The sequence below is a fragment of the Desmodus rotundus genome, chromosome 13 (genome assembly GCF_022682495.2).
Source record: "Desmodus rotundus isolate HL8 chromosome 13, HLdesRot8A.1, whole genome shotgun sequence".
Taxonomy (NCBI): Eukaryota; Metazoa; Chordata; class Mammalia; order Chiroptera; family Phyllostomidae; genus Desmodus; species Desmodus rotundus.
The window spans coordinates 40,006,881-40,033,617 of NC_071399.1; the positions used below are offsets into that span (position 1 = coordinate 40,006,881).

Below are 26,737 nucleotides of genomic sequence, written 5' to 3' on the forward strand. Positions count from 1 at the left end.
TTATAGTTTCTGTCTGCTGTAAAATATATTAAATTTAATTGAAACTTTCAAAAAAAGTTATTGGAAACATCCAAGAGAATATACTTCTAATATCATACTTAAAATATAAATCAGAATTCTAAAATATGAATTTCTGAGTAGGGCTTTTGCAGTATGTAGAAAACATTTTGACCAAATAGCCTTATACTTTTAGGAGCAAGTCAGTTTCAGTTTCAGTTTCAGTTTTTTCTTATTAGATTACAATATATTTAATACTTAAAAAAGAAAACTTATAAAGATACATCCTATGATTAGTCTGTAGTTTAGAAAACGTAAAATGTGCTAGAAAAATACTAAACCAGATTACTCCTACATGAGTTACCTTTTATGAAGGTTAAATTTTGATAAATGAGCTATCAGGAGAAAATATCTAAATATAATTTAGATAAGCTTCAGTAGGCCTACTTTCTTCAATAATCCTGAGCTCAATTCTCCATCAAATTCAGGAAATGTAGTGAGAGTCACGATTTCCCAGTGTGTGGTTTTCTAAATCTTTTAATTCTTTAAAATAGCCTCTACTAAGGGGAAAAGAGAAAAAAAAAAACACTTAAATCTTCTATCAGCAACCAAAATGGTAGCTAAGACCCAAAATGACTAAGGGAAATGCAATATATTATAGTAGGAAGGATCACTTTTATAACTGTGAAGAAAAAATGTGTATGTGTGTCAGAAAAACAAGAAATGTGGCATCCTCTCCCCCTGAAAAACTTAGTGAGACCACAGTGTTTTAGAAATCAGGAATCTGCTGTGGTTGTAGACAGCATACTGTGCCCTGGGGTCTACGGGGAAGTATCCATTGACAACACTCAGCATACATGAGAAGAAAAATCTAACTGGGACACAGTGATCTGGAGACAAAGGCTATAAGCAAACATGCCTTGTCATCTCGGTAACCTCTAAATGAATCACTTACAGCATGATGTTCACATGAGGATACAGAATAAAGTAATGTGGCCAAACTCTCTTCTTTTCATATTTTCTGTACTAACATGGGAAATTGTAATTTGTGCCTTTAAAAAGATTTCCAATTAAAAAACAATTTCAAAATTCATATCCAAACTCTAAAGCTCCTACACAATCTCTAACTAGAAAGTGTATTTCCAGTCCTCAGGATAATCAGGGCAAGTCAGAAATGTTTGCAGATCCCCTGGAGCTGGAACTTCAGGCAGGTAACATTTTGTTTTTTTCGATGGAGAGTACCCCATCATTACTTAATAATTAACTACATAATTAACAATTTACAACACAGTAACACAGCATTATGATTTAGCAAATGAATCCCATATAACCCACCTCCCAAGTGGTAAATATAATCCTGCATCCAAGATTGGAAAGAGTTACAGATATTTGCCTTAGGGTGCTTCTTATCAGAATTTCACAGAACATTCCTGTTTCTGACTTTCAGGGCAAATCCTCGGAACTTTAATTTCGACAACGTGGGAAATGCTATGCTGGCATTGTTTGAAGTTCTCTCCTTGAAAGGCTGGGTAGAAGTTAGGGATGTTATTATTCATCGCGTGGGGCCGGTAAGCAAGCATATGGAATCCTTTGAACACAATCCTTTCAACAGCTGCTTTCACTTGCTTTGATGAATAACATATTTTTCATTTATACAGATGCATGGAATCTACATTCATGTTTTTGTATTCCTGGGTTGCATGATTGGACTGACCCTTTTTGTTGGAGTAGTTATTGCTAATTTCAATGAAAACAAGGTAAGAATACTTGGGTTGAGTACCACAGAGTTTATTCTTTTCCAGCCACTCACTTTAAGCTCTCTTTTGCACACACAGCATGATGTCCCATTAAATTGTAATGTGACTAGTGTAAATAATCTCTGTAACTATTTCACAAGCTACCTCATTGCTGCCTTTCAGGCTCATTATTTAAGAGCACAATTCTCTTGCTAAATTTCCTCATTTTGTGACACTGTCATTCATTCATGACAACTGAAAGGCACATCTCCTATTGTTCAAATTGAAGGGCTGTGCAACACGTTATTAAAATACAATTGCTGAAGCTAATGTACTGATTGCAGGTAATGTTACTCTAATGAAAAATGAAAATTGAATGCTTCTTTGTAACTCTGTAGGTTAACTCAGCATTTTGATGGGGTGGGGAGGAGGGTGTGGTAGAAATTATAAAATCCTAATTCATAGGAAAAAGGAGATTTTCTAATTTCATGTTAAACCTTTGCATGCTATATAAGCTCAGAAAGCAGCTGAATTAATAACAGCTCAAATGATCAGTACGAGAGCTCACAAATGGGAAAAAGAACAAGTGGAGTTTCCTTCCAAACACACGTGAGTTTGAGAGGCACAGTCTATGCCATTCTCCTGGACATGGCTGACATGCCCTCTGTTGTGTAAGGTCGGTTTTCTGAAATCATAATAATTGAAATCCATACAGTTTCTGAGCACTTCTTATTCACTAAGGTTTTGATATGCTACTCTCAAGTCTCACAGTTTTGAAATGCACTGTTGAAGAAAAGACAACTTACAGATGTAAAATAAGGAGTAGGAAATGGGGCCAGAATTCAGAAATGTTGACTATAACTGCAAGAATCTGTGATTCTTTCAAGAGTATGAAAATGTCGACTGTCATCCTGCACTGAATTAAAGCTAGATGTGGCTGTACGGCTCCGTGCTGCGCCATGTTATTCATAGCTAGGACTGATTCACATCACATCAGAGCTCTTTGGTTTGTGTAGCTATGTGTGAGACTGTATCATTCACATTTCTGCAGGCCCCACGTATGTGATGCCAGTTACTCAGTCGACTGGTGCCTTTGATGTGTGCCAAATGAGGATGTCATTTTGTTCCACCTTCAAAGAGTGAGACTTAAAAATCCCCCTTTTGGGTCCCAACACTGCTATAACCCACAGAAACATGGGATTTTAGAGTAAGAGAGGATAGAGATCGTATCGCCCAGCCCCCCCTATTTAATACATTCATAAATTAGTTTCTTTAAGCCCTACAGAGCATTCAATTTAATACCAAGCAGAAAGAAGAAGATGGGTCTTTTAGATGCCTTTGAACCTTGAAATGGAGCAGACACTGGGAATTCTGGAATAAGAGCAGAAGCTAATCAGTCAATTAACACCATACAAGGCCCTTTGAGCACACACCTGATATGAGAAGAATTAGGTCCTATGGAAGCTTACAATTCAACAGCATAAATGAAACAACATGAAAAGTTGAATAACTGGAGACAATGTAGTTCTTGACCTCAGAGTGTCTGAAGCAAGTGGAATAACAGGAGGTCTACTTCCAACACTGGTTGCATTTCTGTTCTGAAGTAGGAAAGGAGCCTTTTTGCCTGAGAAAAGAGAGCATGTGTGGAAGCTCAAATGTGTGCTTAGAAAAAGAGGAAAAGGAGAAGAAATCATATTACCAGACATTACAAACTTGATTAGCCAATAGAACATATAAATTTCTAATTTATGTGGACTTTATAGAAAAGGTTTTCATTTTCCTGTATTTTTTTATGGTAGCACTTGAGCTGCTATGTAACATTTATTCATTTATTATCCAATCATTCAATAGATTTCTTTGAACACTTACTAGGTGCCAGACACTGCTCTTGACCCTGAGAGCATAACAAGCTGAATACACAAAGATTTTTGTCCTCATGGAGCTCACATTCTAATGGTCAAACCTGAAAGTATATAGATAGATTTTCAAATGTATAGGCAATAGGGAGATATAAGCAATAGAGAGATAGAGGGAAATAAGGTAAGCTTTGGGAGCAAAGTTTTCACAATTCAAAATCATGTAATATTATATCTTCCCTAGAAAATGGAATCCTGTTCAAAAAGGTCAAAGTCTATACCAGTAATATATATATATATATATATATATACACACACACACACACACATACAGTAATATATATATTTTTTTCCTAGTATAAGACAATGTTTGATTAATACACTTAAATTAACAATAGTAAACATTTGGAGGTTTCATATATTAATGATCAATGATATCACCATGCTTGTTACTCTTTTGGATTATTTCAGAGTTCAGCTCCAAAACAACTTGTTTTGTATAAGAAGGGAATAATATGAATGTTATTCCTATCATAGCATCCAGAGAACAAATATTTATAGTTAATGAGAGAAGTGGTTTAGCAATATTGATATCAGAAACATTAATTTAAAACAAATATCATTAGGAATAAATAGTTTAATTAAATAATTGCAAAAGAAATGAATTCTGAGAAAAGTATAGAACTCCTGAACCTTAAAATATATGAAACAAAAATTACTTAAATTATTTTAGAAAGCTGGAAAAAAATCCAGTTATGGTGAAATATATTAACATATTTCTCTAATAGACTCACAGATCAGGCAGAAAAAAGAAATAATATATGAAATTTGACACCGAAAAAGTATTTCATCTACTGGACACATAAAGAACACTGACCCCTCCAATTTTCAAGTATGAAATTTATCCTCTACAAAATCATAAAATAATAATTGTCAAAAAATTGATAATGTATAGAACAAGTTCTATACCATAGTAAAAAAGATAGCAGAAAGTTACCTCAGAAATTGGAAATATTAAGACAACATTCTAAATAATTTATGAGTTACAGAAGAAATCAGAATAGAAAAATCACAAAATATGTAAATAAATCATTTATTAAAAAATCATATATGAAAACTCACAAGATATAGATAAACCGGTAGAGGGAAATTTGAAGCTTAACACATATATGTTAGAGTGAAGGTGGCAAACACAAGGACTGTGGGCCGAACCCGGCCCTCCACCTTGTTTTATCTGGCCAGGCATGTTGTTTCTACCTGGTGACAGCACCGAGCTCCTTGCCCCTAGTTAAGTAGTTACATTATACAGTCCTAAAATTACATTCGGCCCTTTGAAGGCAACCGTGAGGCTGATGTGGCCCCCAGTGAAAGTGAATTTGATACCCCTGTGTTAGAGAATAATTAAAGGTTAATTATTAATGTGCCAAATATCAAAATCAAAAAACTACAATAAAAATAACAGTAAAATTAAAGTTGGTGGAAGGGAGTAATAAATATATAGAAAACTAACAAAAGAAAAGCTCAAGAATGACAAAAGCACATTCTTTTAAAAAATTAAATTGACAAACCTTTTGCAAGGTGGAGGGTCAACAAAAATGTAGAAAAGGAAAGAAAACAAGTTCTAGTAAGTAAAACTGTGTCAGTATTGCTACAGGAATAGAAAGAGTTACAGATCAGAAAAGAAAGCCCAGGAGTTACCCATGTATATAAAAACAGAATTATCACAAAAATCAGTGGAGATGAGACCATCAATAACTGATCTTGGGTTAATTGTCTAGGTTTAAAAAAATTAACTTACCTCTACCTCACAAGCTACTCAAAAATGAATTCCAGATGAACGCATGGCCTAACAATGTAAAATGTAGGAAAATTATAAACCATTTTTAAACCATATAAAATGATTTTTAACCCTAGAGTACTTGTAGATTTCTTGACATTAATCACAAAATGACATCCATAAAGGAAAAAATTTATAACTTAGATTACATTAAAATGAGAATTTGCTAAATGATAAATAACACATTTTATCTGAATGATAAAAGCAAAACTTAAAAAAAAACACTAGGCTAAGACTAAGAAAATATTGACAACCCAGATAACTGATAAAAGAATAGTATCCAGAATGGCGATGGAAGGAGACTTGACTTGGGGTAGTGAACATACAATGCAGTGTACAGATGATGTGTTGTGGAATTGTGCACCTGAAACCTGTATAATCTTATTAACTGGTGCCACCCAGTAAATTCAACTTAAAAAGTTTCCATAATATATTAAGAATTTATACAAAACATCAAAAAGCAAATATTCAAATACAAAAATGAGCAAAGAATGCGAACAGGCAATTCACAAAGGAAGATACAGGAATCACCACTTACAAAAAATGCTTCATCTCATTAATATTAAAACTAAATTAGATATATTTCACTCATATTAGAAGGGCAAATTAAAATCTCTGGTAATTTCCAGTATTAATAAGAACATGAGGAAATGGGAACACTTGGAGATTGCTAGTGGCAAATTTTCTTGCTTATTCCTCTTTGGACAGCAACTTGGTAATATATGGTAAGTGAAAAAATGCATAAATTCTTAGACCCCCAGCAATTCCTCTCCTAGAGATGTACCATAGAGAAAAGCTCATAGGTATTTATGGTGACACAGTAAATGTTCATCTACTGCAACATTGTTTATAGTCCAAAAACCTAAAATGAGTAGCATCTGATATATTTGTACATTGGAGTACTCTATGAGCAGTTAAAATAAACCAATTAGGTCTAGTATCTAGTTGTATGAAATACAGTGTTCAGTGAAGATAAAAAACAAACTTCACAGATAAATAATTATTGGATACCATTTATATAATTTTTAAAATTTTAAAACAAATACATTTTTATGTATTGAGACATACACAATCAGCAAAAGTCTGAAAACATAATGAGGATGATACACTCCTGAAGGAGTGTCCTGACCTCTGGAGGAAGAAAGGAAGAATGGTGTTTTTTTCTTACCAAGTTTCTTAACTTATACTCCTGCTTTTATACTATGTTGTAATAAAATATATTTACATGCATTTTAATGCAGTACCTATTATATAATAAAGAATATCTGATTTCATTCAGCCAGTTGTCACAGCTACTAATTTCTTAAAGATACAAATTCTATGTCTTTCTACCACTTAAAAACAGTTCTGCAATTGCACATAATCAGAATGATTTTGAAAAACATGTTTAAAAAAAAAATACACTTACCCAGAAGCAGCAGCACTGACAAGCTATAATTTTGCTGAAGCATTTTCTGCTATGAAATAAAAGCAAACCAATCACTATTAACATGAGGATCCCTTTCTGAAAATTTAATCATGTAGAAAACCTTTAGATTTCCCCAAACCTGGCAAACATTCAAAGATGCCAATTGAAGGCTGCTGAGTCTGTTGCAAATCCCGTGGCTGTCCTTTTTGGAAGTCCTCTTGAGAACAAGTTTGAAGATTCTGACCCTGTTTATCAAACCACTACAGTATATGGAGAATATCTTTATTTTAACCCCTAAATTAGTCTGTTTGTATCACCACCCTATGTGCAATGTCCTTGGCGTGGAGTACGTGACAAAGGACTTTTCTGCTTTCCTTTGTTTATTAAGGGGACGGCTCTTCTGACTGTAGATCAGAGAAGATGGGAAGATCTGAAGAGCCGACTGAAGATAGCACAGCCTCTTCATCTCCCACCTCGCCCGGGTATCAAAGATGTTCTGATTTTATTCATGTTGGGCATTAGCGTTCATGATTCCCCAGGAGTCTAAGATTTCAATTAAAATAATAATCATAAGGCCACTAGGTGGTTGTGCATAAGTTAATATAGAAACGGGCTCCAAACTACAGATCTCACCATAGGCTATTAAAATCAACCACCCAAAGGTTGTGCTTCAGTGCTCTCAGGATAAGCCCTAATGGAAAAATGAATTTTTAAATAAAATATTTGCGCTTGCCTTTCCAACATACGAGTGAAGTGTATTAAACTGAAAGAAATTGAATGATGCGGTTCTCCTTTCAATACAGACGGTGCCATGCACCATGGTTTTAAATATTCAGAGCCAGCCATTCCTGCAAAACACTACACAATTGATTGAGCTGCGGGGGTGGGGGAATGTAACGGGGTTTATGATGAGCATTAAAGAAAATGAAACACAAGAAAATTAATGTAACCTAGGTCTAAAATGCCCTTGCTTAAACCTTTCTTTTCCAGATAATGATGGTTTCAGAGCCAAGATGTATGATATAACCCAGCATCCATTTTTTAAGAGGACAATTGCATTACTTGTCCTGGCCCAGTCAGTGCTGCTGTCTGTCAAGGTACTTTACTGAAGTACCCTTCCCTAAGATTCTGGGAATGAATTTCTTATTCATGGGTGCATCCCAGAATATTGCAAGTGGTAATATTTACTACAATCTGTGTTCTTTAGTATAAAACATTTAAATTCACAGTTGTGTTCAAATGGGACAAAGGGAACTTTTTTGTGCCTGATGGATGGGGCAAAGACACGTGTGCTGTTTCCTTTGCAGTGGGACGTCGAAGACCCAGTGACTGTTCCTTTGGCAACAATGTCAGTGGTTTTCACCTTCATCTTCGTTCTAGAGGTACCTAAATGAGTCAGTGGTTGGGGGGGAGGGGGAATGGTGCTCATTTTAAAGTAAGTGTCCTCCTTTGATGGCATATTTCAGCTCTGTGTCCCATTGCTGCTGAAGTCATTTTTTTTGGAGGAGGGTAGTATGCTCTTAGGGTATTTTCTTTTGAGGCTGTTCTGCTTAACTTGAACAAAGACTTCATTTTATATTTCAAATTTTTCTAACCACAGGAATTGCAAACTGTAGTTAGTTGCTGTATCAGAATGATGGCCTGTCTAGTTATCTGATTTCAAATATTTGGGGGGAAATGCAGAAACCACTGTAATTCAAGGACTCAAATTGCAATGTGGTGACAAAGGGAGTTGGTCCAGACAAGATTATTTTAATATACGGTTCATGTCATATCATTTTCCAGGCATATTCTTCTTATCATTATTTCACCCTGTAATAGTCACTGTTTCCCAAAATCTACCATCTTTTACTTGAGGAAGAAAAATGTCTTGTTATCAAACTGATCATAAAACAAAGACAAAACAGAGAGGAGAATATAGATGTGTTACCTACTCAGCCTTTTTATATATGTGATAAATTCTTCTCTTTGGTTGCTACATCCTTTAAAATAATAACGTCACTCAAGTTGATACATTTGAATATGTTCTGAACCCTCAGTCTTGACTTACTCTCTTCATTGTTTTCCCCCAGGTTACAATGAAGATCATAGCCATGTCACCTGCTGGTTTCTGGCAAAGTAGAAGAAATCGCTATGATCTGCTGGTGACATCACTTGGTGTTGTCTGGGTGGTACTTCACTTTGCCCTTCTGGTATGTGCATAATTGTTTATTTTAGTTGATACCATAATTTCATTTAAGGTAACCCTGTTTTTAGTCTCATTTCACTCCCTGTCAGCCAATTCACAGATGTCAGACTAATCTCCCTAAAATCCAGCCGTGACTGAGATGGGCCCTCACATGTGTTAGTACATACACACAGAGTTGTATATGTCTACACACTCATACTCTTCACACAGACAAAACCTGGCCCCTCAAAGTTCTAGAGTATTCAAACAAGTGCCTTAAAGCTCTTCTGGTTTAGCTCTCATTTTGCCAAAGGATAAAAATGAGAAAGAGCAAAAACAAAAACAGATTAAGAAACCTGTCTAAATTCACATGTAAGCTAGTATCAGAAGACTCAAACCCTGTTTTATGAGCTGAAGTGTAGCATCTGTGCCACTACATGATAATCAGTATTTCACAGTGTGATTCTCTTGTGCTTTCCTGCTTTATTTTCTACTAGATCCCCAGCTGGCATTTCTCTAAAGCACACCTTTCCCTATCTCTATACCTGAGTTCTCATTGTTTTGCCTAAATGCCTTCAGCCTCCATTCAATCCAAGGTCAAGCTCAAAATGTACAGAGTGTCTTTGACCATGACTTTGAGACCTGTTGTCCAATAGAAGTAAAATAGGAACACAGATATAATTTTAAATTTTCTAGAAGCCACATTTAAAATATAAAAAAGTAACAAATAACATTAATTTAATAACATATTTCAAACCTACCATATCCCAAACATAGGGTGAAGCAAAAGTAGGTTACAGTTGTTTGTGTGAAAAATATTACAATAGTTAAAAAAATAATAATATAAAAATAAGCTGTGTTTTCTGAACTCACAGCTATAAACCTACTTTTGCCCCACCTTGGATTATCATTTCAATATGTCAGCAATATAAAAAATTATGAGGGAGAGATGTTACATGCTTTCATTTATACCAAATATCTGATTGAATATGTATCTTACATTAACAACATGTCTTGATTCAGACTCACTACATTTCAAGTGCTCAATAGTATCATGTGGCTAGTGGTTACCATGTTAGATAATGCTAGGTCTCAGTCTAGGGTTATACCATTTTTCAGCCTTATCAAGTTATTTGTTTTCAATGACTCTCTATTTCCTACTCTGAACTGAGAATATAATTGCATAATCTACATGTTCTATGTGAGCATTATGAAGATCAAGAATGTGAATTTTTTCTAACTGTAAAGATTATACCATCCTATAACACATTATTATAAATACCTTGTTTTTTGTTAGTCTTTCTTGATCCTACCCAAATGTAATATTATCACTTTCTCCCTGCTTGCTTCTATTCATTCTCTCATACTCTGAAAAAGATTCATGGCACATAGAACCCATTTACACATCACAAAGGCCTTGCTTTAGTATGAAATTGCTGTGCTCATGAAGCTTTGTGTGCTTTTTAAGACAGTTGTCACCTTCAGTGCCAGGAGCTATGCCAAGCCCAGGTGGGCCCTCAGTCACTATGACTCATTTCCTCAAACAATAAATGTTTTTGAGCACAACAGGTGTGTAAGCCACTGTGCTAGGAATTGAGAGGAATGTAATGAGTAAAACAAAGACAGTCACTCCTTTTGTGAACTGCACAGCCTGGGAAGTTAGGTAGACATTCATTAAATACTCCTAAGTCGCCATTGGGTGTTATCACTTCCAGAATGCAAAGCAAGAAGGTATGTATAGTAGGTTTGGAGCTAACATAGAGAGAAGGAGCAGCAAGGCCCATGATTTTATGTTTCTCCAAATTGCAATTAAAATCTACTCAGTCCACACAGAAAAGTAAAGTAAACTTCCTAATTTTAAATGCTCCCAGAGACAATATCTCATACCAAAAGACCAACTTGCCTTTTCTGTCCCCCTGCTTTTGTTCTTCTCCAAGAATCTCTAGCCTGGAAGCATGCTTCTTCTCCACTGTGTTTTGCAATGGACCAGAAGATGCAGTCCTTGTTCCCATCCAGAGATAATTCTGTGCAGACATTCATTTCCTTGCACCTCACCGAAGATCTCACCAGACCTCCTTCCCAGGTGTCCATCTTATGACTCTTGTCATTTGCCTAGGCAAGGGTTCTCGAGAAAAATCACATTGTGACATCAGTTTAATGCCACATTTATTATTACAGTTATAGTCAGTGGGATCTTTGTTCCTCAGATTAAGCTTTCTAACTCATAAAGCGTACCAAGTCTTCTCTTGCTATTGATCATATATTGAATGTGTTTCTAACAGGGAGGACATCTCTGAAATCATCTTGGACTAACAGATATGTAGTCAGCTGGTCTCCAGAGGTCTCTAGAGACCTTCAGAGTGAAGGAATCTGACTACCAGCAATTCTTTGCAACACCTGAGCTCCCTCTGCCAGGATTCCTTTATATCCTGTCTCACTTGACTCCCTTATGTTGCATTGTTATCCTAGTTTGTTCTTGCTCCTCAAAAAAGTTAGTCACTATTTTATGTAAAAGTAAGTTTTTTTAATGATTTTATTTATTTATTTTTAAACAGAGGGGAAGGGAGGGAGAAAGAGATAGAGAAACATCAATGTGTGGTTGCCTCTTGCATACCCCCTACTGGGGACCTGGTCCTCAACTGAGGCATGTTCCTCGACTGGGAGTTGAACCAGCGACTCTTGCTTCAAAGTCCAGCACTCAATCCACTGAGCCACACCAGCAAGGGTGTAAAAATAAGTTTTAAAGTATAGAATTCAGCTGAGCAAAACAGAGACCAAAGTTTCATTTAAAATTTGATTTTATAGCTAATATTTATTCATGAGTTTTAGCAGTGACCTTTTTAGCACCTTTTTGAGATAAATTTCTTATAGGATTTTTCACATTTTATAAAACTAATTATTCAGTAGATTTCACAGAAGACTCAAAATGAACAGTGGAACTGTAACAAGATCTTTTGTGCAAATTATGAGAGGCTCTCTTCTCTTTAAATTTCAGAATGCATATACCTACATGATGGGTGCGTGTGTGATTGTCTTTAGGTTTTTCTCCATCTGTGGAAAGCATGTAAGTACATTGTGAAGAACAGTACCAAAGGCGGTGTAAATAGTGAAGAAAGGAGCAATGACTAACTCTAGCTGACTTCTGGTCTTTAGTATCTTAGTTAACAAATTGTTAGACACCATAAGTCCAAATGATTACATTTTAAGTATTAAAATGAATCATTAAACATGATTGTTTATGATTCTTTTGTAGTAAATGAATCATTAAAATGATAGTTATCTTGTTATATGTTTCCTCACATGTTGTTTTACTTATTCTTCATATTTGCTAAGTAAACTCAATCATCAACTAAATATAACATATCAGGGATGAAAGCAAAAACCAGTTGTCTTTCTTAATATTTCTTTATTTTTTGTTTTTATTTTTAATAAAGTTATTTTACTGCAAATAAAAATAATCCTTAATAAATATTTATAATTCTATGATTCCATGTTTCTTTATATTATTTATTAATGTGCATACATATGAGTATAGTACACATATATTTTTCATTTTTAAAGTAATTTCCTTTTTTGATACTGACATTGTTGTATGCATTCCGTATATCCTCATAATCAGCACACTCCATATTTGATAGTATTTAGTATTTCACCATTGTTTAGGTTTGTTTTTATGAACATCTGCTTGTAGAAGAATACTGAGTGTACTTGCTACAGCCCTAAAATGTATAGCCCTTATCATAGAGAATAGGAGAGCAAAGTAAGAGAGAATGGAAGACTACAAATGTTAAGATGGAACTTTAATTAATTTGGCTGAAAAGGTTGAACAGTTAAAATACAAGTAGAATTTCTGTCAGAGGGTTTGTGAATAATATTTAGATTTAATAGCTAATAGGAAGCAATTTTCAAATGATATCCTGAGGGTCACTCTTATGCCAACCTGCTTGAATATTGTTTACTTCCCATGTTCTCCACACCTTAATGAGTTGAATATTCATAATCTTTCTCTGTCTCTCTTTCCATCTCTCTCTTCATCTCCATCTCCATACAGGTAACACTGAAGATGCTCCTCCTGACAGTGGTTGTCAGCATGTATAAAAGCTTCTTTATCATCGTAGGAATGTTCCTATTGCTGCTGTGTTATGCTTTTGCTGGAGTTGTTTTATTTGGTACTGTGAAATATGGAGAGAACATTAACAGGTTGGTGTGTATTTATCTTTCCACTCATTTATCCAGCAAACTTTTTTAGTAATGAAATAAAAATAAACACCTGAATTCTTCTTGTCTATTAGAGTTGGAGGAGAAGGGAGAAGCAATCAGTTGGAAATTCAAACAAAATTAAAAAGGTCATTTTCCTAATTGAAAACAGTATACATGTTTACTTTAGAGACAGAAAATTCAGGAATAAAATAAAAAATAAAAAGAATCTATAATTCCACTACCATGCAGAAATAACCACTTCTGATATCCTTGTGAATTCCAGCATTTTTTCTATTCACACACTGCCCAAAAAATGATATATTATTTTTAATAAATAATTTTGAGATAATATTGGGGTTTTTCCTTTTTTTTATTTTTTAGTTAAACATGGGAAGTTAGAACCCCCCCAATGGTTATCATATAAAAAACATTTTTCAAAGATTACCTTAAATTTTGTAAAACTCTCATAATGTCAAAAAGAAAAACTCTTAGACAACAAATTGTTTGCAGATATGTGTTGTTGCAGAGATGGCTTATTTAAAACATGGCAGCTCCATCCTTCATAGAATAATCCATGTGAAAGAAAGAATCACTTTATATTTTCATAGCTTGCTCCCTCAGTAAATCAAGGCTAATGGCAAGAAATTGGTGGCACCATGCTACTTGGGGACAAGTATAGATGATGAACAAAAAGAGGGTGTAACCTTTGGAAATGGTTACTTGGCAACCGAATTTACTCCCAAATCCACCTGTTTGAGTGGTGACAAACCTTACTACTTTATGACAACTATATTATTCACATTCTGTTTTCTTCCCTTAAATTAGGCATGCAAACTTCTCTTCAGCTGGCAAAGCTATTACCGTGCTCTTCCGAATTGTCACAGGTGAAGACTGGAACAAGATTATGCATGATTGTATGGTAAATATCTCTTTATCATTAACAATGCCTCAGCTTAGAATCAGGTGAAACTCTTTGGCCAAGCAACATTGACTGTATCTTGATTAGCATCAAGATTTTGTGTACAAAACACATATCCTGGTCTTTTAGTCCATAAAAATTGCATTTTTTTTTGCATTACAGTGTATGGACATGCAAAAAGAGTACCCAGTGAACTCAACTTGAACTACTGTAGTCCCATTCAATAAATATGTATTATATGGGCATTATTCTTTCCTTTCACCTTCAATGTTTTGGTAGTCAAGTACAAATGGGAATTCTGCTTCTTTAATTCAATTTATTTAACAGATATTCACTGACTCCCCTGGTTTGTATTGAGCATACTGGGTGCCAGGGCTTCAGTGATTCCAAAACCTCCTCAAGGATCTTAGGTGAAGGGCTCTGAGCTACACTCTCTTTTTTTCTAGGCTACTTCTTCATCATTCTTCAGGTATCAGTTTAAACATCAGTTCCTTAAGCAATTCTTCTTTATGCTAAGACTGCCAGTTATATGTTTCTATAGCACCTTATATTTCTCTTTTGTAGTTTGTATCACAACTATCATGAATATTAGGTTGATTAGTCTATTTCATCTCTTTCTCACCCTCTAGACCAATGTTGTTCAAAAGAAATTTCTACAATGATAGCCATCTACAATGATGGCCATCTGCACTGTCCAATTCAGTAGCCACTACCCTCATGTGGTTATTGAGCACTTGATATGTGACCAGTTAAAATAAGAAACTGAATGTTAAATTGTATTTAATGTTAATGAACAGAAATTTAAATTTATAGTTAGTGGCTACTGTGTTGGATTGTGCAGCTCTAGACTGTCAGCAACATGAAGGAGGGACAGGGTCTTTGTCTTGCTTACTAGTCTGTCCCTGACACTAGGAAGAAACCTAGCACATAGTAGGAACTTTATACATGAATTAATTGGGATACATCTTATATGATGCTAGACATAATTAAATAAGCTCAAAATAAAGAATAAGCAGAAGGCCATGGAAATGGAGAATGAGCTAGTCTGTCTGGCTGAAAGAAACCAGGAGGTTCCCTCAGAGGTGTTCACACGTTACTGAGTCAGGAATGTCATAACATCTGCTAATTGTGCTCTGGGAATAAGGATCACTGGCTTCTCCTTGCACAATTTGAATGCAAATTTCTGTGTATAACACATCCTCCTAAAATCTTACCCTATTACTTAAGTTAGAGAAAAATTTTAAAATGTCCTTTTGTTTGACGTTCTGCAGTTTTCATCACAGTGACAAATTATCATTTGGGGCTAGTGGAAGTGGCAGAGCATCTCTTAGAGGAAAACAGTTCATTCTCATTATGCTTCTAAAGTGGCAGTGAACTTGGGATTCTACAAGACTAAAAGCACAGTATAAATCAAATATTATTTTTGATTTTTGCCACGGATGATGTATCCAATGTATATAGCTTTTGAGAGATTACTTTGAAGTTAATTATATTTTACATGGGTTGGGAATATGTTCATTAAATCAGTCAATTAACAAAAGTGTGCATTCTTCTCTCTTTCCCTCCTCTCTCCCTCGCACCCCACAGGTCCAGCCACCCTTTTGTACTCCAGATGAATTTACATACTGGGCAACTGACTGTGGAAATTATGCTGGGGCACTAATGTATTTCTGTTCATTTTATGTCATCATTGCCTACATCATGCTAAATCTACTTGTAGGTAAGTGATGTTCATTGCATATTTTTAATCTCTTTAAACTCAGGTACTTAGATAATTATGTATAATTTTCAAGTAATTATACTGAGTTGCTTGGGGCAGGTGTTCCATGGCATTAGTTATAAATTGTTGCCACTCCATCTAAAAGCTGGAAAGACTTTTGAAAGGCACAGTTTTAAATGACAATTGATTGCAATTTCAATAGTTGTCCTATTTATTATGATTATTAACCTGAAAAGAGTTTTCATGGATTGAGTTGAACAAATATGGGGAAGAATACCCTTACAGTCCCAAAATATTACATTTATGTTTTTGAAAGATACATGTTTTTCACCCAGCTGTGGGGCCACCCAGAACTCAAACTGACCTTTAAAAACCACCCTGGAACTCTCAAATACAAGAGAAATCCACCTGGCATGAATATCTATATACATAGAATGTGTGTTTATGCTCATGACCCTTGAGTTTTGGAAAGCCAGGAGCTAGAGAAATAGCTTAGTTCAAATTTAAACCTTGCCAACTTGGAAACCATACTGAAAGCACTTAAAATTTTTGTCGTAACATGTAGCCGATAAAATTCATTATTTACAATATAGGTTTTACATTTTCTAAAAAATGATCAATTGGCATAATTGTCTAACTTTGCCATTTTTCTCTTTCTTTTAGCTATAATAGTGGAGAATTTCTCCTTGTTTTATTCCACTGAGGAAGACCAACTTTTAAGTTACAATGATCTTCGCCACTTTCAAATCATATGGAATATGGTGGATGATAAACGAGAGGTAGGCGAGTGGATTGTCGTTTCATGCCCCACCCAAAAAAGACTTATTGCCACATCTCAAACATGATTTTATTGTTGGCAGTTGACATATATTGAATTTTGAAGGGCCATTGATGAATTGCAGAAAGCTGTCATTGACCATCCAGCAGAGTATGCTAGGAGGGGAGAGGGACAGAATAGTTCCCTCTCATGACCTTTCCAACCAAGAAGGTCCTCTTCTACAGGCTTTCAGAAAGTTAAGAAAGGAAACCAAGGAAGCTCTAAAGAAACAAGTTCAAATTACCAAATCGACAGTTATAATACAGATTCATGATCACCTCAACTTGAGAGCAATCCTGATTACAAGTGCAAAGGAGTTAAGCAATTTCTTAAAGTCATTATTTTTATTTTTTTTGGACTTATTATTTGACTGTTTTAATAATCAAGCTTACCCAAGATTTAGTACAATTAGCCAAACAGCAGCAGCTTCTTCCTCCTACTCTTCCCCATTGTTCCGCCTAGCAAACACTCAGGCATAGTTCTAGGCACTTGAGATGCATCAATGAGCAAGATGGAAAGGTCTTCTTTTCTAATATAGGAGACAGAATTAAAGTGAAATGATAATTACTATTATTTCAAAAATCTACAAACACTTTGAAGAAGGTAATATGGTAGAGAGTGGTTGGAGTCACAGGCAGACAACTTTAGCAAGGGTGGTCCTGTCTGGGGAGGTGTTACTTGACCCAATATCTAAAAAATGAGGAAAGTTCACTCATGGACAATTTAGGGGACAATCTGAAAATAGTTTCAGGAAGAGTTGACTGGGGGCACAAAGACCAAGGGACCAGAACAGGCTGAGTAAATGGGGTGTCCTGGCCTAAAACTGGGGCCTGCACAACCATGTATGGCTTTCTTCACTCCCTTTACTTGCTATTTCCTTGGTAACCCCCACGTCATCCAGGTACCAGTTTTAGAGGGTTTTGTTCCAAGACAGTGACCTGCATATACAGCTGTCTGACCCAGCTCTTATCTTAGTTGGACCCATTTGATCTCCATGACTTCGACCTGCATGAACCTGCCTTCTTCTGACATACACATGGAAAGTGGGACTTCCACTCATGTGTTAAGATATTAGTAACTGGCAAGAATTCATGGCTCACCAGTGTCCCTGCCACTTGCCCAATACCTAATTTAAAGACACTGTCAGGCTGGCACAGCATGTTTTATTGCCTGGAAGGGAGTGACACATGGAAGATTTTCAGAATCTGACCAGGAAGAGGGCAGACCTGGGGACCCAATTCTCTTGTATGTAATTGGCCTAATAATGGAGAAGAACTGGAAAGGAATTATCATTCCATAGAAGAACAACTTACAATAAATGTTTAGAACAGGGGTGTCCAACCTCTTGACATCTTTTGGCCACACTGGAAGGAGAAGAGTTGTCTTGGGCCACATATTAAATACACAAACGCTAACAAAAACTGATGAGCAAAAAAAAGGTCTCTGCATAATTTTTGTGATATCTGCCACCACAGATAAGCAAAAAAGTCCTTACACAATAACCCTAATTATTCTGTGGCCCTTTCAATAATCTTTTAAAATCATTGAACAACTCCCAAGTTTGTGATCACTAATGTAGAAAATGTATGTATCTAAGTAATAAAACTTAGAAATATTTTAAGTTAATTTAAAATTTTGTGTTGGGCTGCATTCATAGCCATCCTGGGCCACATGTAGTCCACAGGCCATGGGTTGGACACTCCCTGTTTAGAAGTTTCTTGTATCCGGACTAAGTGAGAAGAAGATCATGTACAATGTGTATGTTTCATTTTTGTGCTAATGCATTACTGATCCACTCAGCATGTATGTTGAAGAAACACACAAGCAGAGGCTGAGTCAGTGGAACAGGTAATGGAAAGGAAAGCCTGGACAAGCAAGTGTCAGGGCCAGAAAAGGCAGAGGGAGAACTTTCTACCCTCCTGGGCTCCAAATGCTGCTTGGTTCTGAAATCCCACAGAACCAGAGACACACCAGCAGAAACTGTATGTGCTCAGCTTTTCTTTTTTATTTATTTTGTTTTATTTTATTTTATTTTTAAAATGTATTTTTAATTACAGTGAACATGCAATATTATATTAGTTTCAGTCTACAACATAGTGATTGGACGTTTATGTGCCTTATGAAGTGCTTAGCTTTTATCTCCTGCTCCTCTCAGTGCAAGTGCCCTGAGCCAGCCTCCAGAGAGACAAAACACTTCCTTGCCATCGGTGCCTAATTTCCATCTTTTCAGAATCACTCCATGTTTTTTGGTGTGAAAACAGAAGCCCAGTCGAAACATTACAGCTAAATGATGATTGTGCTCTGTCACCAGGGTGTGATTCCAACTTTTCGTGTGAAGTTCCTGCTGCGACTGCTGCGGGGACGGCTGGAGGTGGACCTGGACAAGGACAAACTGCTTTTTAAGCATATGTGCTATGAAATGGAGAGGCTGCATAATGGCGGGGATGTCACTTTCCATGATGTCCTAAGGTATGGGGGCAGGGGTTCACAGCTCCATGTCACAGAGCTGAACTGAGTTCATAACCTAAAATGCCACATCCACTGTGGTTATAACACAAGATCACACATCTCAGGCTCATAGTGGCATTTCTCATTGAAATTGAATGATGGTGTTCAAGTAAGTCCCTCACATGGGAGGGAAAGGAAGTATTGGCCTGACCTCTCCCAGAAGTGTCCCTTACTAAATGGGGAGCTCCTGAAGGGAAGAAGTTGAGGGACCTCAAGAAGCTTGGTCCCACCCTTCGTTTTTCAAGGAAGGAACTGGTCCAGGAGGGACTTGCTCACAGTTATTCACCCTCTGTAGCCAAGCTGGAGCTAAAATTCAGATCTTTTCACTTGTGGGTCTGACAAGAATTTACCTGGGCTGCTCTGTAATGGGTGCCCTGGTACCACATTTTCTAGACATTTGATGAGTACCCAGACAGGACAAAAGGCTGAATGAGGCCTAAGAGGTCTGTATTACATTGCTGTGACTGCTGTAACAGAATACCATACACTGATGGTTTAAACAACAAATCTATTGTCTCACAGTTCTGGAGGCTGAAAGTTTGAGATTAAGGTGTCAGCAGGGTGGGTTTCTTCTGAGGCCATGAATGACAATTTGTTCCATTCCTCTTGCTTAGTTTTTTGGGCTTTGCCAATGATCTTTGGCATTCCTTGCCTTGTAAAAGCATCACCCCAGTATCTACCTTCTTTTTTGCATGGTGTTATTCCTCTGTATGTGTGTGTTTGTATCCAAATTTTCACTTCTATATGGACACTAGTTATGTTAGATTGGGGACCCAATCCCATTCCAAGTATGATCTTGCCTGAACTAATTACATCTGTAATGGCCTATTGCCAAGTAAGATCACATTCTGAGGTACTGAGAGTACCAAAGTATTTTTTGGGGTGTGGGGAGAAGAACAATCAACCCAGCAAAGCTTATTAAACAGAAGCCAATGGATAATATTTAGAGGATCATAGACATGAAAAGGAAAAGAATTACATCTTTATTTTCATTAATCGCTCACTGAAATGTAATAATTTTTTCAATGATAAATGCAGGCAACAAACCATAGTAGTATTAACAATACTCATGACTTTGTCATCAGTAGAAATCATAGATATTTTCAAGACACATACTGCTGTAGCTGATATCTTAAAATATCCTTAATGCTCACCAGTACTTCTAAATTATAGTAGTCATTTCACCTCAGCTAAATGTTATTATTTAATGCAATAATAAATAAGCACTTCTGTTACTATATCACTCTTTTTCAAAGAAAATAATTAGAGAACTCTATTTTGATACAATTGGTTTCCTTTGATTAAATATAAGTCATGACACCATAAAAGTCCTAGAGGAAAACATAGAGGAAAATCTCAGATATTCCATGTAGCAATATTTTCACTGATATGTTCCCTAAAGCAAGGGACATAAAGGAAAGAATAAACAAATGGGATCTTGCCAAAATAAAAAGCTTCTGCATGGGTAAAAAAAACAGTATTAAAATAAAAAGAGAACCAACTGTATGGGAAAAAACATTTGTAAATGATACCTCGGGCAAGGGTTTGATCTCCAAAATATATAAAGAACTCACACAATTCCACTCCAGGAAGACAATCCAATTAAAAGATGGGCAAAGGACTTGAACACTTCTCCAAGGAGGACATACAGAGGGCCCAGAGACATATGAAAAGATGTTCAGCATCACAAGCCATCAGAGAGATGTAAGTTAAAACCACAATGAGATACCACTTCACACCAGTCAGAATGGCCATCATAAACAAATCAACAAACAACAAGTGTTGGAGAGGTTGTGGAGAAAAGGGAACCCTAGTGCACTGTTGGTGGGATTGCACACTGTTGCAGCCACTGTGGAAAATAGTATGGAATTTCCTCAAAAAACTAAACATGGAACTGCCTTTGACCCAGAAATACCACTGTTGGGATTATACCCTAAGGATCCTGAAACTCCGATTCAAAAGAACCTATGTACCCCAATGTTCATAGCAGCACAATTCACAATAGCCAAGTACTGGAAGCAACTTAAGTGCCCATCAGTAAATGAGTGGATCAAAAAAGTATGGTACATTTACAGAATGGAATATTACACAGCAGAAAGAAAGAAAGAGCTCCTACCCTTCACAAAGCATGGATGGAACTGGAGAGCATTATGCTAAGTGAAACAAGCCAAGCAGTGAAAAGAGAAATACCTTATGATCTCACTTATAAATGGAACGTAATCAACAAAACAAACAAGCAAGCTAAATACAACCCAGAGACATTGAAATAAAGAACAAACTGACAGTAATCTGAGAGGAGAAGGGAGAGGGATAACAGGGGATAATAGGGGAGCATCAAGGAACATATATGAAGGACACATGGACAAAGCCAAAGGGGATGGGTTTGAGGGAGGGATGTGGGGATGGGTGGGGAGGTGGGGTGTGGTGGGGTGAAAATGTAGACAATTGTACTTGAACAATAAAAAAAAAATTGGTTTTCCTTTGAAATAATGTGTCTTTTATTTTATGCATCTGAATCATTATTCTCAGAAATAATGTGGATTCTCATGCGATCCACTGCCAAAAGAATTCATGCCATAGAAAAAGTTAAGAACCCTCCACTAGAGCAGTCTCCAACCTTTTTGTCACCAAGGGCCAGTTTCCTGAAAGACAATTTTTCCACAGACTGGGGGTAGGGGATGGCTTTATAGCCTGCCACTAGATGGAGCTTAATTGTCACCTGCCAACTCACTGGTAGGGTTTTGATATGAGTCTGCAAGTAATTGATTTATTATGGCCTCTGTGCAGTCAAACCTCTCTGCTAATGATAATATGTATTTGCAGCTACTCCCCAGCACTAGTATCACCGCCTCAGCTCCACCTCAGATAATCAAGCATTAGATTCTCATAAGGAGTGCACAACCTGGATCCCTTGCATGCACAGTTCATAGTAGAGTTCTCACTCCTATGAGAATCTAATGCCACAGCTAATCTTACAGGAGAAGGAGCTCAGGCACTAAAGAGAGCAATGGGGAGTGGCTGTAAATACAGATGAGGCTTCACTCACTCACCACTCACCTCCTGCTGTGTGGCCTGGTTCCTAACAGGCCACAAACCTGTACCTGTACCGGCCCATGGGTGACCCGGGGGTTGGGGACCCATGCTCTACTAGCACTAGCTATGTTCATCATGTTGCAAATAACTGACAAGTTAAATGGTGGGTATTTTGTCACAAATGTCAGCAGCATTCGGGTATACAGAAGTATACTTATGATTGGAATTTGAAAAAATACTACAACAGGAAGAATCTCAGGAAGTTCTCTCAAGGTCTCAATTTTACCTCCCTCTATTCACTTCATTCAAGAGCAAGTAAAAAGACAGAAAACAGTGTGCAAAAAAACACATGAATAGCAAAGGATGACAACTCTCAGTATATCACTTATGGAAGATGGCAGGGAGATAGGTAGGAGCAGAGTCCACTTCCCCCTGTGCACAGGTGAAACACCTATCCCATCTTCTCAGGAACAGAGTGAACAGCCAATGGTATCACAGTATATATAAAGATTGGAGACCAAAAATTGTAGAGGACATTGAAAAATCAGACAGTAAGGAGAGTGCTTCAGGACAATAATGTCCCTGGGACCAGCACAGGGACCAAGGCAGCTGCATCCCCAGACCCGGTACCTGCCAGGTCTGCCTCAGGATTCTTGGGAGAGAGCCATGTCAACGGTTCCCTCCCCTACCAAAAAAGGTTTGAGCAACACCAGAAGGGACCTGGATGCTTGAAATTGCAGGGGGTGAATAAGGACGGAGTGGCAAATACACAGGGTCTGTGTGCACCCACTGAGACTGTGGACGCTGGCTGGAAAGAGTTGGGCTGTGGCAGACCCTGACCCAAATAGCTCCTGCTGTAGTTGGAGAGTCAGGCTGTGTGAGAGGCCAGGTGCATGTTTGGAGCAGCAGGCTTGAATAGGAGGAATTTTTCAAAAAGAAAAAGAGAAAAAAGAGGCACTCACTGGCTGTTTGGGGAATTCTCCCGAACCAGCTGCCCCAGTCTCCGCCTAGCCTGGTACTCATGCCCACAGCCCCAGGGACTGTGCTCACCTGACCCTGCGGCATGATGGCTGCCTATCCCACCACAGCAGCAGAGACCCAGTGCTCAGGCCTGCTCCCTGGGATGGAGTGCTCCTGACCCCTCCAAAGAGAGGCAGCTCCCACCCGGACCCTGTACCCAGGTCCCTGCAGGGCCAACTGGCTCTCTAAGAGGAAGGTGGAGATGCCCCCACAGAGGATAGCTACAGGGTTCAGGGAGTCAGAAATCCCCAGAAAGACTTAACTCAGTGGGGGCACTGAAGTACCCTGAAGGGACTCTGAGAGTCCCTAGCATCTAGGACAGAAAAGAGCAAGAAGGTGGTGTGTGAGTTGCCCCTAATTGGTGCACCTCAAGGACAGTGCAACTGGTTGACTGAAGGCATAGGCTGGGCAAAGCGGTGCACTGAATAACTGGTCTGGAGCTGGGCAAGTGCAAAGAGTGCAGCTTAGAAAGGGAGAAAAGCTAAACCAATCCCTCCACAGCCTGCTGCAGACAGGAAGACCAGCAGAACTGGCTTGGCCGGTTTAAAGCCAGCAGAAGGCTCTTTCTTTTTTTAATTTCCTTTTTTAATTCCTTCATCCTTTCTTTCATTCTTTCTTTTTTTATTCCTTCTTCCTTTCTTCCTTTCTTTCTGTTTTTATTCCTACGTCCTTCCTTTTTTTTTTTTAATTCCCACAAGTGAAACAATAAAACCTGGACCTGTGAAAAGACCAGCATTAGACCCAAAGAGTGGTCATCCTAACAACTGAGACAGTGAGACAAATTTCACTTTGCTACTCCAGAGAACTTGCAAGTTATTGTATATTTGTATTATTATTTTTTCATTATTCTTACATCTTTTATTTTATTAGTATTTTTATATTTCTCTTCTTTCTGTTTAATCTTCTTTGCTTCATTTGTTAAATTGCATCATTTGACTGGTTTCCCTTGGTCTTTTTCATAGCATATTTTTAATTTTCTGTCTTTCACTTCACTTGTGTTCCAATAGCACACTACTCTAGGTCCTGTACCTCCTATTCTTGTTATTTGCATCACATAGATTCTGTCATATGATTGTTGCTATATTACTATTGTAAATAATTTCTGTTCCATACAATTGTAAATACTACACAGCATCCCTGCCAGGTCTTAGCTCACTTCACTGTTTCCTGAACTTTATTACTGTGGTGGATAACTCTTCTCTCACACACTACACCTATATTGTATTCTTTTCTCTCACTTGACCTCATAATCTGACCTCCCACAAGCTTACTGCCTTCTAGATCCAACTCACAATACTTCCCTGCCCCTAACAACAGTCTTGTCTTTTTCTACCCTTTCTAAAAAGCAGCTAGTTTTGCGAAATATCACAGTTCACACAATATATATCCAAAGGATCTTCTATCTCTTCTCTACAGGTTGGTACTTTATTATTTTTTAATATATTTATTGATTATGCTATTACAGTTGTCCCATTTCCCACTACCTTCACTCCACTCCATCCTGGCCACCCCCTCCCTCCCACATTCTACCCTATAGTTCATGTCCATGGGTCATACTTATAAGTTCTTTGGCTTCTACATTCCCTACATTATTCTTACCCTCCCCCTGTCTATTTTCCACCTATCATCTATGCTACTTATTCTCTGTACCTTTCCCCCACTCTCCTCCTCCCACTCTCCTATTGACAACCCTCCATGTGATCTCCATCTCTATGGTTCTGTTCCTGTTCTAGTTGTTTGCCTAGTTTGCTCTTGTTTTTGTTTTAGGTGTGGTTGTTAATAACTGTGAGTTTGCTGTCATTTTTACTGTTCCTATTTTTTATCTTCTTTTTCTTAGGTAACTCCCTTTAACATTTCATATAATAAGGGCTTGGTGATGATGAACTCCTTTAACTTAACCTTATCTGAGAAGCACTTTATCTTCCCTTCCATTCTAAATGATAGCTTTGCTGGATACAGTAATCTTGGGTGTAGGTGCTTGCCTTTCATGACTTGGAATACTTCTTGCCAGCCCCTTCTTGCCTGTAAGGTCTCTTTGGAGAAATCAGCTGACAGTTTTATGGGAACTCCTTTGTAGGTAATTGTCTCCTTTTCCCTTGCTGCTTCTAAGATTCTCTCCTGTTTCATCTTAGGTAATGTAATGATGATGTGCCTTGGTGTATTCCTCCTTGGGTCCAGCTTCTTTGGGAATCTCTGAGCTTCCTGGACTTCCTGGAAGTCTATTTCCTTTGCCAGATTAGGGAAGTTCTCCTTCATTATTTGTTCAAATAAGCATTCAATTTTTTGTTCTTCCTCTTCTCCTTCTGGCACCCCTATAATTCGGATGTTGGAACATTTCAAGATGTCCTGGAGGTTCCTAAGCCTCTCCTCATTTTTCCGAATTCTTGTTTCTTCATTCTTTTCTGGTTGGATGTTTCTTTCTTCCTTCTGGTCCACACCGTTGATTTGAGTCCCAGTTTCCTTTGCATCACTATTGGCTCCCTGCACATTTTCCTTTGTTTCTCTTAGCATAGCCTTCAGTTTTTCATCTAATTTGTGACCAAATTCAACCAATTCTGTGAGCGTCTTGATAACCAGTGTTTTCAACTGTGCATCTGATAGGTTGGCTATCTCTTCCTCACTTAGTTGTATTTTTTCTGGAGCTTGAAAGTGTTCTGTCATTTGGGCCTTTTTTTTTTTTTTTTTTTTTGGTCTTGGCGCATCTGTTACTTCAAGGGGCAGAGCCTTAGGTGTTCCCTGGGGCGGGGTAACGCTGGTCGCTGCGCTGTGATGCTGTGCATGGGGGAGGGGCCAAGAGGGAGCAATGGCGCCCGCTCCACTCTCCACCAGACCTCAATCTTTCACTCCACTACCCACAATCAAACTGGGCCCCTCTGGTGCTGGTTCCCAAGTGGGTGGGCCTGTGCATGCCCTAGGCCCCTGTGGGTCTCTCCAACGACCTCTCCTGTGAGGCTGGGAGTCTCTCCTGCTGCCGCCCCAACCCTCACGGGCGTTTTCAATCAGAGGTTTGAGGCTTTATTTCCCCGTGCTGGAGCCCTGGGTTACGTGGTCTGCTTTGCTCCCCACAGTTTGTCCGGTTTATCTGTGCGCGAATGTGTGGCTGCAGGGTGCTACTTGCCGCTCTGCCTGCCCCGTTCTCTGCCACTCTCAGTCTGGCCCTCTTGGTTTATCTGCACCAATGTGGGGCCGCAGGATCTGCCAGTGGTCAGACTGTCTGCCCCATTCGTCCCACACTCCGCCAGTCTCGGTCCCGCCACTGCAAATGCAAGTCCTCTCCACCCCGGCTGCCCATCTCCGCCCTTCCTACCAGTCTGGATGAATGTTTATTTTTTATTTCCTTGGTGTCAGACTTCCTTGCCATTCGATTTTCTGTCAGTTCTGGTTGTGCGAGGAAGTGCAGTGTGTCTACCTACGCCGCCATCTTTGTTCTTCACCCAGGTTGGTACTTTAAATACCATAGAATACACTTCTGTTGTCTTAAACCATTTTGCCTTCCCCCTATATATGATCATAAAAAAG

At 37.9% G+C, this 26,737-nt stretch overlaps 1 protein-coding gene across 2 annotated transcripts in view; it reads left to right on the forward strand.

Moving 5' to 3' along the window:
* The window catches only part of NALCN (sodium leak channel, non-selective), a 380,160-nt gene that overhangs the window by 338,320 nt on the left and 15,103 nt on the right, over positions 1-26,737 (forward strand). For both annotated transcript variants that reach the window (XM_045186646.3, XM_024578981.3), the window contains 12 exons: positions 1,445-1,565; positions 1,656-1,754; positions 7,223-7,316; positions 7,825-7,931; positions 8,142-8,216; positions 8,907-9,026; positions 11,997-12,065; positions 13,053-13,201; positions 14,027-14,120; positions 15,708-15,840; positions 16,504-16,619; positions 18,969-19,126. In XM_045186646.3, the coding sequence (XP_045042581.1) occupies positions 1,445-1,565; positions 1,656-1,754; positions 7,223-7,316; positions 7,825-7,931; positions 8,142-8,216; positions 8,907-9,026; positions 11,997-12,065; positions 13,053-13,201; positions 14,027-14,120; positions 15,708-15,840; positions 16,504-16,619; positions 18,969-19,126 (1,335 nt within the window). The remainder of the gene's footprint in view (positions 1-1,444; positions 1,566-1,655; positions 1,755-7,222; positions 7,317-7,824; positions 7,932-8,141; positions 8,217-8,906; positions 9,027-11,996; positions 12,066-13,052; positions 13,202-14,026; positions 14,121-15,707; positions 15,841-16,503; positions 16,620-18,968; positions 19,127-26,737) is intronic.